Source organism: Lepisma saccharinum, unplaced genomic scaffold (genome assembly GCF_977018435.1).
Source record: "Lepisma saccharinum unplaced genomic scaffold, izLepSacc3.1 HAP1_SCAFFOLD_273, whole genome shotgun sequence".
NCBI classification, from domain to species: domain Eukaryota; kingdom Metazoa; phylum Arthropoda; class Insecta; order Zygentoma; family Lepismatidae; genus Lepisma; species Lepisma saccharinum.
This window is the reverse complement of record NW_028143027.1, coordinates 3614-20916: the sequence shown is the minus strand read 5'-3', so window position 1 is coordinate 20916 and position 17303 is coordinate 3614. Positions and strand designations below refer to the sequence as shown.

At 39.3% G+C, this 17303-nt stretch overlaps 1 protein-coding gene across 1 annotated transcript; it reads left to right on the top strand.

The window, feature by feature from the left end:
• Positions 1-4440: 4440 nt before the first annotated feature.
• Positions 4441-5043, top strand: LOC145982639 (zinc finger MYM-type protein 1-like). Its single transcript, XM_083116016.1, has one exon. The coding sequence runs from the start codon at positions 4441-4443 to the stop codon at positions 5041-5043; it is 603 nt and encodes a 200-aa protein (XP_082972142.1).
• Positions 5044-17303: the final 12260 nt, after the last annotated feature.

The window sequence follows — 17303 nt, the reverse complement described above, 5'->3', positions numbered from 1 at the left end:
TTATCTTTGCCTGGTGATAATACAGATTCTGATGACAGGGCTAATAAGAAGAGAAGTTTCGACAGACCAAAATACTTCGTCAGGCAAGTAAATGTTGAGCGGAATTCTTATGATTCTACAACACAGACTGAAAATGCAGGAATCAATGTAAATCATCGCCCATCTCACAGAAGATTTGAACGCAATCCCACAAGAAGGCAGTTTGTAAGATCTGAAAGAACTAATAATAACGTAAATAATTCGAATCTCAGACTTGGCAATACCCCAACATCTGATAACAGAAGATATAGTAGAACTGGAAATTACAATGAACAACCAATAGAGTATGGTAATGCATCTCATAGTTCACAGGAAAATAGTGTTACAGTAGGCAGCACCAACTTGCAGCGTAATTCTGCAAATATGGAACACCTAACTCCAACTGCTACTACTACCACAAGAGCACATTCATCTAACTCCTTAAACAACTAAGCCAGGGTGATATGCTCCGATTTGCCTTGAAACAAATAAATGCAAAGGAGCTGTTCTAAAGCACACTTAGAACATCTACGTTATGTTTTATCAACTCTGAAGACAGCTAATATGTCTATTAAATTGTCGAAATGCAAGTTCTTCCAAACTGAAATACATTTCCTAGGCCATGTGATTTCTGGAGAAACCATTCATATTGATCCTGAAAGGAACCAAGCAATCATGGATTTTCCAGTTCCTCAAAACAAGAAGGCTCTAAGGAACTTTTTAGGAATTGCAAATTGGAGGAGAAAATTTGTTCACAAATTTGCAATGATAGCTGCTCCTTTGTATGATTTACTAAAATCAAATAACAAGTGGGACTGGAAGGAGCATCATCACCAAGCTTTTAATGATTTGAAACAGCTAGTTACATCTCCTGATGTATTAGCTCAACCGGATTTTAGTAAAATTTTCCATCTTAACACTGATGGAAGCAAAGTTGGAATTGGAGAAGTTTTATGGCAGCTATCAGATGAAGATGAAACGTTAGTAATACAATATGTTAGTAGAGTATTGCGTGGTACAGAATTAACTTATTCAACTCATGAGATTGAATGTCTTGCTATCCTCTTTTCAGTAGAAAAGTTTAGTGTTTATCTTAGTAGAAGAACATTTGTTATTCATTGTGACCATCAGTCACTTTCATGGCTGCATTCTGCTAGAAGTTTAAACCCAAGACTAAACCGCTGGGCATTAAAACTTCAAAGTTTTGATTTTACTGTTGAACATATTCAAGGTTCCACCAATATTGTGGCTGATGCCTTAAACAGATATCCTGCAAGGGCACAGGGAGATTTATTCACATCGAAACTCTACGTTAATAATACAAATATCGATCTCCTATCCAAAGATACTCCACAATATTGGGTACAATCTCAACAGAACGATGAGCAGTGTCAAAAGTTAAGAATTGCGATAAACAAAGGAGATTCTAAGTTCGAAATCAGAGAACATTTTAGAATGCATGAAGATATCTTATTCTATAAATCTATTGCGTCTGGACACTGGAGAATATTTGTACCTAAAAAAGCTGTGGAAAAGGTATGATCATCATGATTTATGTGGACATTTTGGTTATTCAAAAACGTTCAGAAAGTGTTCAAAATTTTTCTTTTGGCCAAACATGAAAGCCAGCATTAAATTATATATGATAAATTGTCTTGAATGTGCCAAGTCAAAGCAGAGAGTGCAACGTATCACACGAGAAGATCTTCACATATTAACACCTAAAATACATCAATTCCTTTCATTAGATTTGATTGGTCCGTTACCAGCTTCTCAAAGTTATCAATATATACTGAATATAGTGGATCTTGCAAGTAAATTTATTATGGTCACAAGTTGAAGATAATATAACTAATATTGTCGATTGGCCTGAGAATATTCAAGAATTATCCTGGAAGGCAAAATACTTGGAATTAAAAGAAAAACTCAAACAACGAAGAAATTCTAAAGGTGTTCAAAACAAAACTATCTACAAATTGTATGATTTCTTTATTGGCCCATTCTTGGTAATAGAAGCAAGAAACAATTGTGTGACTAGTTTCTCTAGATGGAAAGGGAACAAAAGGTAGACAAAACCTAGAAAACATTAAAACTTTTAACTGTTCGGAGGAGAAAAGAAAGGAGTTGTTAAGAAATACTGATTTATGTTTTTAATTGTACATAAAGGTTGAATTTGTTGTAACGAGTTCAGTTGTTTGCATTATGTATTTTATTATCATGTCTAAACCAGCATGAATTTATTATCTCTGTTCTGTTGATCATCATATTATCATTTATGTAAGAACTTACGTTTGGCTTCTATTCTCATCTGTATGGTGTATTCCAATGTATCAAGGACGAGTGTTGACACGAATAAAAAAGGGAAGGAACCAGAGAAATTATACAAAGTGTCTCGCTGGAAGAACTATAAGAAGGAATATATGTAATGTAGGATAAAATGAATGTAATATGGTATACCATTATAATGAAGGACTTCATTTGCACATATAGCTTCAAAGGGAAGAAGTACACTAGTGAAGAATATAACCCTTTAAATGGATATAATATGGTTATGAAATAGTAATGGTAATGAGATTGCAGTAAAGAAGAAATCTACTGAAGATGGCTGTAAAGAAGATGTGAAAAGAATGAGATTGCTGCCAAAGAAGTAGTAGAAGAAGAAGTGAAGATGATACATTGAAGATGTTACATTTGAAAAATATACGTATTTTTACATCAAAGTATGATATCAAAGTTTTCAACCGGAGGAGGAAGCTATTGCAACAGTTCTTTAATTCAAAGACATTTTTTTGCAATTATATTTTGTTATTTAGTTTTGTGCATAACCTGAAAAGAATGAAGAAATATTCTGTTGTGTTACTCTATTCAATGTTGATGTTATTTTGTTTCTTATTTGCGAATATAGTAATTGTAGAAATTGTTTAATATACTAATGTGTTAAGTAACATTTGAAAGTTATTTTATTTAAAATATTGCAACAAACTCATCCACACTGGGGACAGTTGCAAAGTGACGCCGTAATGCAATTCTGCAGCTTGTATACCAATCTCGGGCATACCTCTCTGTAAATTGAACAGTAATGCCAAAGAGAAATACGAGATGAAGATTGTCGGAAGTAATGTCTCGTGTTCTCGATATGGAATAATACTAAGTCCACGTTATGTTCCTTTATTTAATGTTGTTTGGAAACGAACCTGACGGACTTGCTTTATATATCCACTGCTGGCATTACTGTAAATTCTATATTTGACAATTTATATTAATGCATTGAACGAAAACAGTACCTAGAACAACAACCAACACATGTGCACACCAGGGCCGGATTAAAGTGGGTGCTATTGATGCTGCAGCATTAGGCACATTCCTGAAATAGGCCCAGATGAAAACAGACGAGAATTTTCCGAAATCTGAACAGTTTTCTTTCGCTACATTAACCTGAAAATAAATCTTAGAATGAAATTTGGAGCCCCAATTTCGGACGCCTAGACACAGCGTTACTTATTATACAGTTGCTATTATTCTTTGCGCTGTGACGTAACTATAACGTCGTTGTGTTTATTGTTCAACGAAGATTCCAAGTTAATGCTATCAATTTTATGTTAAACAGTGTACTTAGTAATTTAGCTGCGTTTTTTGCAATATCTTGGCGATTGTTGCCACTTGTGCGACGTAGTAAATTTTTCACCTTGAAAGTTAGTTGTACAGAAAAAATCGACTGTATTTCATTGTTAGGTTTTGACGTGACCTCACATAGTGATATTGTTCGTACTGTTCGCGCACGCTCACTTTGGCGTCTCAACTCAGTGGGTGGGATAAAGCGAAAAAGAAAAGGAAACAAGCAGCAGAACAAGAAAAGCTTTTGGCGAAAATTCCAAAATTGAGTTCATACTTCGGAGTACGAACATCTTCGTCTCAATCGTCTGCGTCGGATGCGATTGCGAGTTCGAGTACTCCTGAAAGCCAGGCCAAGCAAGATGAACCTGTGGAGGAAAGAGAGAATAAAGAGCGGGAAAGTTCAGGGGAGAGAAGAGGTGAAAGGAGACGCTATCGCTGAAGCACTAGCACCGACGCTGGAGGATTTCACCAATGATTTGGGACAGCGGGGGGTGAAATCAACGATTACACTCGAGAATATTGGGCCAAGAAAGGTCCAAAAGACTGCCAACACACTGAATCGAAGTTTGAAGAAAGTGCCAGACGATACCCAGGCGAGTCGTTCCAACGTCGATGCACAAAGACTTTCTTCGTGCGTGCGCATCCGCTCAATGGCAAAAAATCCTATAGACAATGGTTGTGCTACTCGCCTTCGACAGGGAAGATGGTCTGCTTTGCATGCAAATTGTTCGGCGGCAGTGCTGTTCAAGCGACCAAGTTCGTTTCTAGCGGTTTTGACAACTGGGGGCAGGCGAATCAAGAATAAAAATGCATGAAACAGTGATTGTCATCGCGAGGCTGTTCCTTGTGACCCGACAAAGGGAAGTCGGTCGTGATGACTACCTAGCCGCTAAACAGGTCGAGGAAGAGCGGTGTTACTGGCGCCAGATTGTGAAGCGGCTCATCAACACACTGATATTCCTAGCTGAGCGTGGTCTTGCTATAAGGGGCGCGGATGAGATCATAGGTTCCGCTCATAATGGTAACTACCTTGGCATCATTGAGCTGATGGCGAAGTATGATACTCTGCTGGCTAGCCATGTTAGAAACTATGCCAACCACGGAAAAGGTCACGTTTCCTATTTGTCATCCACAATATGCGATGAACTGGTGAAGTTCATGGGTCGAAAGGTGCAGGGCACCATCCTGAAAGAAGCCAAGGAGGCAAAGTATTTCTCTGTCACCATTGACTCGACACCTGACGTATCACACCTTGATCAGCTGATTATTGTTATCCGGTACGTTCTGCCCCATGGTACAGTTGAACGGTTCCTGACATTCATGCCAATGATGAGACACACGGCGGAGCAGATGGCCAGTGTAACGTTTGCCTTACTTACGTTTTACAACTCCCCTTACAACTCGGCGTAGCCATTTGATGCATACCTAGGAATGACCATGCAGCAGACACATTTCAGTCAGTGTGATTGTTTCTGTCCAGAGAGTGTCGAATTTTGACAGGCATCTAGGTGTTTCGACCGGGAGGCGTACACGATGTTCTGTGAACTGAGTGATCATCGACAACAGAATTGGTTTTCGTATACGAACTTTACGTGTTATTATGAAATTCATCAGAGTTAGACTCTGATTCGTGCTTAAGATTAAGTGTTCGTTATCATGTGTCTTGTTAATCTTTGGGTTTTTTTTTACTAGCATTAAGTGCTTTGACATTTCTAATATTGTTGATCTATAACGGGTTTATATTTGCGTGCTTATATTCTTTGGTAAATTGCATTGCTTTCTATATATAAGTGGGGTTTTTGCTTTTGCTAGTTGGGGGTATTTGTAACGTTTGCCTTACTTTTGTATTTACAAACCTTACATATTTAAAAATTGAAGAAAAGTGTCGTTCAATTTTTAGCCATCGGAGGGCGTTCCTCCTCACGATGACTCTCTGGTGCTGCCTCTAGTGGTGATTTTTGCCCCACAGGCTTGCTCGTAAAATACTGCAGCACCGGGCAAGCAGTTCGTCCCTCGTTCTCCACCTCGTAGACCCGCTGCGAACGGCTCACGCCTGTTCTTATGCACGACATCTAGTCCTCGCCGGCAAGAGATAGTACCCAACCACTGCCTGTTAAAGTGAAGCCTGCCACGCCAACCGCTAACGGGGAGAAGCCAGTTAAATGAGCATTGTGGTCTAAGTGGAAGGATGGCGTTGCCTTTTTACATGCATTGAACATTAGTGGTGAGGTACGTACAAAACAAACTCTTGACCGTGATATGGGAATATGATTATATTTTTTTTTTCTCGCCGTTCGCTGCTGAAATTTGATTACTCACTTTCATTTTCACGGAACTTTGAAATAAGGGAAACTACGGGAAAAACTATAGTTTTCCCTCCATTCCTTTTTGCCCCCTTTGCCCTTGTTTTCACAGTGAACATTTTGATAGTGTCTGAAACCAATGTACATATTGGTAAGTGCGCGTTGGTAGGGGCAAAAGAAAGAAAAGGTGCGTAATGCACGTGTGAACTTAATACAAATTACGCGAACGTGGCTTTCATAAACTGGTATTAGTAAATGCTACATAAAGCGCGGGCAACTAGTTAATGAACGTTCCGTAAAATATCATATGTGCAGGCAGTGCATTAAACTTGGCAGTGAAACTTGTCGTTCTCGATTGCTCAAGACTTGCTTTAGCGACGTTAAATGTACGCACGCTCGTACTTGGCAATAAGGGATGTAGAAGACTGCGGTCCCCACCGTTTTCCCCTAGTTTGCTTTTCTTGTAGTTTAATGGCCAACCCATCCATACTTTGGTAGCACTAACGATGCTAAGAAACAGGGTAAAAATAAATACAGCAGGTGAAACTAAAGAGAGGCAATTTTTTGGTTAATTAAAGATAGATGGGGGCATTCTTACCAAATACGCATATGCATGCTATTTTAGAGGGACAAATCTCCGCATGCAAATTATTCTATTGTGTCAGCCAGTAAAGAAATAAGATTGTTGTTAAGCTGTTCTGTATATTTATGCTTGCACGTGATTTGTTGAAGTTGAATGAGAATTTATACAAGAAGGTAAAAATAGCGCGCAGGTCGCGCGGGCCGTTGTTAATATATTGTTCGTTGAAATTGCTCCCAACTCTTACATTTTGGGATTGTTTGTACTCTTAAAAATGTATCTAATTGGAACCATGAATATATCTATTTGTTAATTGAATTGTGGGGTAACTTAATTTTTATTTGTTATATTCTAGACATTAAGACCCGCATGACCGAAAGTTGGTCGCAAGCCAAATTGAAGTTAACGTAAAAAGCGGATATTGAGAATATATGTTTATAATAGTTAGGGGAGGAGAAAGGAGATCACGTTGGGAGAATACCACCATTAAACTTTGGTTACAGTGGAGAAGGCATATATTTGCTATTCATTGTCGGGCCCTTCGAAACCTTTTGTGTACGTTTGCGTAATATACAAGTTTCTTTATTTCAGGGCTTTGTCTCGTGCTTCTTGTGCGTGCCGCCCGTAAACTCCTGCAGCACCGTGCAGGAAGTACGACACAAAAATATAACTTGTAACATAAAGTGTGGGTCTTAAATTTCCTTTTGCATATGTGATTGCCGTACGGCCGTTTCCAGTTAATTACTTCGTGCGATCACGTCTGACCCCACTGTTACGTTACACCAGCATACTTATGAATTTTCTGAAGGAAAAAGTCTTGGATATTACTTACTGCAGAGACCAGTTGTATGACAATGCGTCAAACATGTCAGGACGGTACAATGGTCTACAGTCAATTGTGAAGCGAGAATGTAAATACGCAGCTTTTATTCCATGCTTCAACCACAGCCTAAACCTGGTAGAACATCAGGCTGTTGAAAGCTGCAGTGGCTGTACCCAGTTTTTTATTTTGTCAATGGACTATATGTTTTCCTGTCTGACTCAACATATCGCTGGCAGCAAGTAAAGAATCGCTGCAGGCTTCGGCTCAAGGGTTTGCCTGGAACACGATGGTGTGAACGTGCAAATGCTGTCAAAGCGCTGATAGGAAGAGCATTCAGGAAGTCCTGGATGAGCTTTCGGCAGATAAGGAGCAGAAGGCAGATACGATAAACCAGAACGCGGGATTTTCACGCAGGATGAATGAACTTGAGACAGCAGTTATGGCGACTGCCTGGAACGATATCCTTGGCCGTCTCAACAGTACGAGCATTAGCCTCCAAGATCCTACAGTCAGCCTGAATACGGCAACTCTGGCTTGATGGCATCACTGGTCGACACGGTTCAGTTTGCACGGGATAGATTTGACGTGTATGAGCAGATGGAGACCGAAAAGGATCAACACGACGAATACAAAGATGAGAGGCGTTGAGGCCGTAAGCGAAAGCGAATGCCTGGTGAAGGAGCTGCAAACGTAGCAGAACTCAGCGAAAGAGAAACGTTCAAAACTCAGACATATCTGGTCATGATCGACAGTCTGTTAGTTGAACTGAAAAAGCAGATGAAGACATATGACGATATTTGTAAAACATTCGTATTTCTCTCGGAGCTAACGTCATTGAGCATTGAGCAGACCGAGGACAAAGCAAAGAACCTCGTTATCCAGATGACTTGGAAGACACACTGGCGGCTGAGCTGGTACAGTTTGCTGCATTTATGCGCACTAAGAAACCGGTGACTGTGAACGAATCAGCAGAGCTTACCATGTACAGGCTTCTGTCATCGTTGAATCTTTCTCAGACATTTCCAAACGTCGAGATTGCGTTGCGCATCTATCTATCTATCTATGATGGTGTCCAATGCCTCCGGTGAACGGAGCTTCTCAAAGGAGAGCTGCGGTCTTCAATGGGGCAGGAAAGGCTAAGCATGCTGGCGCTTATGACCAATATCCCCTTCCCACATGTATATATTCAAATGGGCATCTCATTTCATTACTACTGCATCATGATCGCTAAAAACTACAGGAATTACCTCAATGTCTGAAACCAAATGTTGTAAACTATTACGTATGAACATACATACAGTCTAAACGCGATGCCCCGGTTTGTGTTTTATAAGTAAAGCCTAGTTTTCCTGGTTGTAATTTTTTCCATACATCAACGAGATTTAGACCAGTTACTAAAGAGTTGAGTTCTGGGGAATAACTGAAGGTGCAAGTTTTGTCTTCTTTATGTAACGTACAATTCCAATCTCCAGTAACACAAAGTCGATCTGTGTGACCATCTAAACAAGGAGCTAATTCCTGTGTTATAAAATTTCTACGTCTATTTCTAATTTGAGTACCAGAAAGAACATACACATTACAAATACTTAAGTTACCCAATTTACCAATTATAATCCTCCCACCGGGGTGAACCTGAACATTTAACATATTTAAACCATGACGTACCAAAATGGATGTTCCCGTATAATTTTGAACACAATTATTATATTCTTCATAGTATTGATGACACTTCAAGGAAGGAACCCCCACCTCTTAAATACATGCAACATCTACATTATTATTAATTAAAAATTCACGTAAGGCCATAAGTTTAGCGTCACTACTTAACTTATTTACATTTATGGTTGCTAACCGGAGAACCGGATTGGCCATTTTACTTTGCAAAAGGAAATAAAGGGGACATATTAGTATAAATAATAACGTGCAAACATTTTTGGTCATTATGCACTCAAATTTTGTAACCCGTCCTTTTGCAAAGTCATGGTTTATCAACCATTGGCTGGTCATTACTATCGAATTTGGGGTAATTTGTTTTCAAACTTTTCGTCGTAGGACAAGCAAATTAAGCATTTTTATGTTTATTTTTACGTTTCTGTATTGTTTTACTTACAGTTCCAGCCGATAATTTCTGTGAGGAGGATCGTAGTTCTCTCTTTGGCACACTCTCTATTTGGAAGTAAGGAATCCTTTTTTAACATCCGTTGATTCGTCATCCTCTTCATGTTCCATTGGATTTGTGTGGTCCATTTCTCGGTCTTGCACCTCTTGGGTTGGTTTGACGTCGATTTTTGGTTCCACTTGTTGTTCAGGAAATGAGTCTGATTGCTTTCTTGTAAGGTTGGACACGTTTTCTTCAACTGGAACGGTCGGAATCAATGGGGGTAAGGGGTGTCTCTATTGGTCGCTATTGTTGTCATTCACTTTTTTGTCACAGGTCTGCTGGGGAATTCCATTTTCCATTCCGTCATCTTTGTCTTCCATGGATAACTGCACTACCGCTCCACTATAAGATCTAATGGGGCGAGTTGGAACACGTAATACCGTTGTTTTCCGACGAGGACAGTCCTGTTTTTTGTGAAGGTCACTAGCACAAATTTCACACGTGGGTGTCTGTCCAGTATATATTACACTGGGGAACAGTGAAATTGCGGCACAGTGTTTGAGAGATAATTTAGGGCGATTTCATGCTGCTGAATAATGATATAATAATATATTTCCTGAATTGGCTCTAATTTATGAAATAAATGCAACTAAATCAAAATGGCGGAAACATAAGACATACATATAAACGAACTTCCAACAACAATTTAATATTTCTTTTTGTGATTACAATAATTATTATAAAAATAAATTTATATAGGCCTATCATCATAATAATTAAGAAAATATGTACACAATGAAGTAACAAACTATGTGAAACGTTTTCTATACGATTTCCTGCTGTATTGCTTTTAGGACAATCCCTCTGTAAGATCCAACAGCAGTCGGCCATCATGTGGCGATCCCACCGTCCCTGGTACCTTTCTTCCATTATTCTTATATCCTGGAATCTTTCTCCCTGTTCTTCACTAAAATCACCAAGGTTCTCAGGGAATCTGTCAATGTGGCTATGTAGAAAAATGTATCTTCACACTCATATTAGCTCCCAATTTCTGAAACTTTTTCAACATATTTCCAACTATATCGGGGTACTTTTCTGCTCTGTGATTCCCCAAAAAGTTTTTGACGACGGACACAAAGCTCAGCCAGGCCTCAGATTCGCTGTAAGACATGCAAGTTGTAAAATTGGCATCATTTATAAGTGTACGAATTTGTGGTCCGTCAAAGATTCCTGCCTTCCATTTTTCTATACTTAGTCCTGGAAAAGTGTGGCATATATATTTGAAACAATCAACACTTGTATCTAAGGCCTTGACAAACTGTTTTATCAACCCAAGTTTAATATGCAGTGGCGGAAGGATGATTTTGTCCCTATCTATCAGCGGTTCACGAATGATATTAGCTTTTCCCACTGTAATATTTTCCCTTGGGGGCCAAACTTTTATCTTCCAATGCTTTTCTCTAGCACGACTATCCCACAAACATAGGAGATATATTGCCTATAGCAATGCTTCATAAGTTGCCTAGCAAGAATTTAAAAATATATTAATAAGTTTCTTAATGGTAATTTCAGCCCATTATCAAATTTTGATATTACCGAGAAAAGCGTGGAGTAATTTTACCTCCTACATTTTCCATGGTGTGTTTATTTTTTTAACTGGAGTCAATTCAACTGAACCAATCATACAATTTGCAATCACAGCTGTTTTGTGTGCTGAAACTGTTATTAAACTTTATGCCACAAAATAAAATCTCTTTTTTGTTCCCCAGTGTTACCTGCGCCATAAATTTATCGACCTGAATAAAGGATGGCATGAGGTTTTTTCAATGACATTTTCACTACTCGCACACAGTTTTGTATTTGATATCTAAACTTCGTGCTCCATGTTTCACGTGTGATGTTGTCTACTACACCGAAGTCAATTAATTTGGCACTTATATGTCTATCATCCAATTCAAGCAGGAGGTTGATCACTCGAATGTATTTCACTTCTTGGCCAGCATCACTGAATTTCACTTTTGTCATCTGTCCATTTTCATAATGGACGTTTACCTCACCAGAATATTTTTCTAGAATTTTATCCATTGTTGCTCGTCTTACTAATTTTACATATACACCGCGAACAGTTGTCGGTATCTGTATGGCATATATTTCATCTAATGTCAATTTAAAAGTTCCGTATATAAATTCATGTATTTCACTAGCACTCGATTTAGTTGTTCCATTATCAAAGCTTACCTGAATGGTATTTTCACGCTGCATGATAATCGTATGTTGTCATTTCAAGTTAAGTCAATTTCAGTGGGAAAAATCCCAATTTGATCGCGTAAACAGTTCACCACGGTACTCGGTTAACTCGTTTGCTCACAGCAGCTCGCGAAACTTCTTTACTCTACCGTGCCGTGGCACTGACTGTCCACTCGGCCACAGGATCCGGCTGTTTGTGTTTGTGTTGGAATGATTCAGGGGGGGCCACTCCGCGACTTGCACGTTATTGGCTAGAGCTTGTGACGTCACCAAGCGGACACGAGCGGTTGAAAGCTATGCGTAGAATGTAGCAGATGGCCCATGAAACGCTGTGTTTTCATGCATCTTTTGATATTATACACCAAAGCTGTTAATTTGATTTGACAGCAAGAGATCAAATACGCGATAGAAGAATACATTTATTCCAAAACAATGCATAGTTTATTTTTTGCGTGATATCTTGTCCCTGCAGGCTGTAGTCCACTGCCGGCTTTTCTTTCCAGCTAACCTATTGCATTTATTTTAAATGTCTCATTCTAAGGAAAGTTCTTGTCCGGGCATATTCTGATATGTCTTTTTACTGAATGTCCTGGAATTTCCCTTTAATATTTTTACGCTACTTTTAACATTCTCCAGTTGATCGCCACGATGAGGATAAATTTGTTTTTGTTATTTAGCGTCTTCTTCCACTTTTGGCTAATCGCGACGAACAGGATGAGTGATGATTAGTTTAAATTGATGAAGGGACACTCGTAGCAGGCACGTATCCAAGGGGGAGCTTAGGGGGCTCGAACCCCCCAAAAAGTTTTCTGTTTACAATAGATAAAATGAGGTATTTGGTTTCTTGTGGTCGGAAATAAAATAATGTGACGATAATTTAAGGAGAGGAATAATTATCGAGTCAAGCACGTATCCAAGGTGGGAATCAGGGGTCTCCAGCACCCCATTCAGGAAATTACGCTACATAAAATTACGTTCATGGCTTCTTAAATAATGTGATGATAATTTGAGATAAATAATTTTCCAGCCAAGACACAGAATGTTCTAGAACCCTGTTATTGTTAATAGTGCGCACCCAAGGTGGGATCAGGGGGCTGGAGCCCCCCTTAATTTTTTCAGTTTACACTACATAATTTTTTTTTTTTTTTTTGGATTTGATTTATTTTATTTTACTTCGCGTTTTGTTCCTCTTAGCTAATTTACGAAGATGGGAATGAGTGATGAAATGATGAAAATGATAAATGGACATTCACACACAACCATGGCCGAGTGGGTTTCGAACCCGGGACCCTTGGCGTCGCAGCGCGATGTGCTAACCACTCAGCCACAGGGTCCGGCAAAATTAGGTTCTTGTTTTCTAAAATAGTGTGCCGATAATATATAAGGAGAGATATACTTACCAAGGCAACACGGAGAATGTTCTATAACCCTGTTGTTGATAATATTGCATTAAAACTTTTCTTGCGCTTTCGGTGTTGTCGCAACACTATGCAAAGACTTGTCAGCATTTGGAAGCTGTAAACGTAGCGCCACACGTAGGACGATTCATTATATTTTTTCAATCTCTGGAAAGCGCGAGAGGGAACGTTCTTGAATAAGAGAAGGAGTCGAACTACTGGCAACATTAACGAATCGTTTTATCTGTGGAACGTTCTAGAATATAATGAGGTTAAAATACGCGGCTTCAATTTCCAAGTTGATCTGTACAACAGAATCGGTTAATGAGTATTCAAAGGTAAGTATGACAGTTCATACTGTCGATTAGTGTACAGTCAGTGTCCATTGGTGGCTTTATAAGATCTAGTGATTCGAAGATGAAAAGGACTAAATACCGTAAAGTAACGAAGTCTACTACTAGTTCCAGTTCGGGTCCAAACCAGAAGACATTAACGACAGCGGAATTTCCGGAGCCTCAGTGTAGTGCTAGTTCGGGTCGAGGGCTGAAGAGATCGAAGGTCTCTCTCTAAAGTGAATATTTAATCAGTAACGGGTATTGGAGCGGTTAATTAAAAAAGAAATAAGCTGCACAGATCAACTGAAAATCAAAGTTTTGAGTGATGAGTTAGTTGTGCCCGGACCAAATTTTCCCAGAATTTTAGAAGAGGAGGGTTATGCATACTATTTTTGGTGGTCAGTCCTCATTTTGCCATCTTTTCCTCTCTTTGAAGTTCTTTATTTTAAGGAATACTTGGTAAAATTTGGTTATGACCTCACCAACCTTCCCTTGGGCACGTCACTGGAGATAAATGAGTAAGCATTTAATCATATTGGGAGAAGAAACACTAGATGTGTTGGGATCGGAAGGGTTTTCATTGTGAATTAATTGTTTCGAACTGTATTCGAGAAGACTTACTCTGTTTTGTGCCAATATACGACAAGACTGCGGAAGTTGTGACAGACAATTGTGAACACTTGCGAGTGCTTAGGCCTCAATATGAATAATTTGGTGGGTTTCAGCTTTTATAAGAACTGTAAACATGGGAGGACAAGACACAGTAGTGGTGTTCAGGCTCGAATCAGAGAGAAATATTCGAGAAATTTCTGCGTCCAGTTCTCAGCCCACAGTTTGAGTCTCGCGTTGTCGAGTGGATTGTCCATCCCGTGCGTGTGTAACAGCTTCGTAAAAAACACTCGAAGACGCCATAGATGTTTTGATGTCTGATGATAAGAAATGGGCAAACACACATACTGAGATGGTTCCGGCACACAATGTTAATGCATGGAAACAGAGGAGTTGAGTGGTAAAAAATGTTCCGATTTCACGTTCTGAATAATTTGGCAGCCTTGAACAGTGGCGACGATTTTGGGGATAGTTGCTCCCCATTTTTTTGCCTTCACACTATGACCTCTTTATGCTAACCCTTGCATACCAAGGGAAGAGAAAGTAAACTTTTCTTGCACCCCCCCACTCCCGTTTTGAACCCAATTGCCACCATTGGCCTTAAACATACAATTGTGAGGTTCTATATATACCCCTTAAAAATATGGTGTTTAGCCCACCACGAAAGGAATTCCTGGATACGTGCCTGACTCGCAGAGAAAACCTATGCCCATGCTGGGACTTGAACCGGGAACTTCGGAGGCGAAATCGAAAGTCGACCACTTAACGCCCTCGGCTACCGAGCCGGCGAATGAATTAGATAATGGCTATTGTATAAATGGTGTATTTTCGGGAAACATTCAAATAGCAATATTTCTTCCAGGTAATATATCCTAGGAACTTCAAACTTGCGGGCTTACTAGGTTCTGGCATGTGGGCCAACAATCTGTGTAGTACTCTGTACTGTTTGTGATCCACATGGATTTGTGATCATCCATTTCATCTACTCACCATTCATTTTCATCTTTGCGATTAGCCAAGGGGTAAATTATACTTGAAATAAAACAAAAGCAATACAAATACAAAACAAAAATAATGGAACGATTATGCTGTTACGTTTTCCTGTATTTTAGGCACGTCGCATTTATCAGCCAACAGTCAGAGATTGCTTTTCGGTCGAATGATACTTCTAATAATCGGAGGTAAATGCAAGCTGAGAATTATAATTTGGTCTCTTATCCACCTAAGTTGAGGATCTAAATTTCTCGATTTTATTTGTAACAATATTTACTACTGCGAGGAATTAAAAAAAAAACTTACGGCTAATTTCGTCACTGGCTTCCTATTCTGTAATAGTTACATTTGTTGTAAGAACATAATGCGTTAATTTACTTTGTATAAATATTACATTATCCATCGCTTTTCCTAATTAAATCTCATACCATATCCAACACACACATAAAATGTGTTTTACTAATAATAGAGTGCGCAATTAGAAAATAAGTCTTGTCAAGCAACACAAATATGGCCTCCACGATGGTCTAGTGGTAGCGCCGTCGCCTTGTAGTCAAGGGGTCCCGGGTTTGATACCCGGTGTAGGCACATAGTGGTTAGGATCCCACTTTAGACTGTAGGCCCAGTCCAAACTAGCCTTTCTGTGCAAAAAGCGGACTTAAAACACCAATTCAATCAAGCAACACAAATATGAAATATTAAATCTATTTTTTTATTTGGTTTATTTTACTTCACTTTTCTGCCAGTTTTGGCTAATTGCGAAGATGAGGATGAGTCATGATGATGAAATTGATGAATGGACACTCACAAACATCCATACCCAGGCCGGGATTCGAACCTGGGATCCTTGGCGTCGTAGCGCGATGTGCTAACCACTCTGCCACGGATGCCGGCTATTAAATCTACATGGAAATAGTTTCTGCAGTATGTTTGAGTTGAGTCAAACAAATTTCATAATGTGTATTCTCGCGGCATGTATTCAACTGTGTACTAATACAGGGCTAAGGCCTACCTACCGACTGCCGGCCTCACTTCCACCTGCCGAGGCGAGAGATCATCCAACCTGTTACGAGGTGACGTGTGGTCAGCACGACGATCCCCTCAGTCATTTCTCTAAGTTTCCATGGTTTCCATGACTGGATTACGCTACTCATTCGTAGCTCTCCAATTTCTTCACAATGGTGTGTGCCCACCGGTCCCATACACAGTCCGAAACCTCAGAAGGAAAGTTGTTACGCTTCTCCTAGAAGACTCGAACCTGCGCGTTCCGTAGCCAGAGCCCAAACCATGACGTCTCAGACCGAACGCCCACGGTGTTCGACTAAATATGCACTAAGTTTTAAAAGCAAAAGTACCTTCTGCGTGTTGTAACATGCCATGAATGAATTTAGGGATTATGATTCACAATCCCGGTCATTTATGAAGGTGGTGTTAGCATCACGTTCCGGCCCCCAAAATACTATTTTTTTAGACCCCTGGTGAACCTCAAAGCAGTTTTCATGCAAGGACGTTGCTGAGAAAATCCCCCTCGAGACCAACCACCCTGGGGACAGAATCCTCGCCTTCAGCGTGACAGTCAGATTATTTACCGACTGAACCAACGAGGCTTTTTAAAGCAGATATAAAATAAATTAAAGCCAGCAAAGTAGTATTATATTTGTACAATATCTTTAATTAGACGTATCTAATCTTTAAATTATAATATAATAGATGTGTATACAACATATTATATTGATAATACAAAAATCATTGATAAAATTGTCCTTGCTTTGATAAGTATGCTTTACATTGAATACAGGCCCGTAGCTAGAGGGGGGCAGGATTCTAACACTAAATTATGTACGTATTCAAAGTTTTTTCATTACATATATTATATACAAAACATATTATTTACATACATCACATTACAAAACAATTATATTACGAGCGAAGCGAGAAAGAAAATTTTTTGATCCAATTTTTGCAATTTAAAACAATATTGATTTAATAAGGGACAAATAATATCACATGGCGCTAAGGCATTCTCTCTTTCACATTTTTTTAAAAATTAGATTATTTGGCGCCCATGGCCGACTCCCGACGCCCCCTAGCTACGTCTCTGAACTTGACGAGACTCAGAAAAGCTGGCACTGCAAGCGAAGCGAGCAAGAAAATTTTACGAAATGTATTTTTATTTGTATAAAATTTGAAATAGAAGGGGGAAATTTCTCCTCTGTGCCCCCTGCAGGTGCCTTTGGCCATCAATGTTCCCCCCCCCCTAGAATTGACTTCCGTCGAAGGTT

Coding starts and splice junctions, on each gene's coding strand:
- LOC145982639 (XM_083116016.1), top strand. CDS start 4,441: ATGCATGAAACAGTGATTGTCATCGCGAGGCTGTTCCTTGTGACCCGA.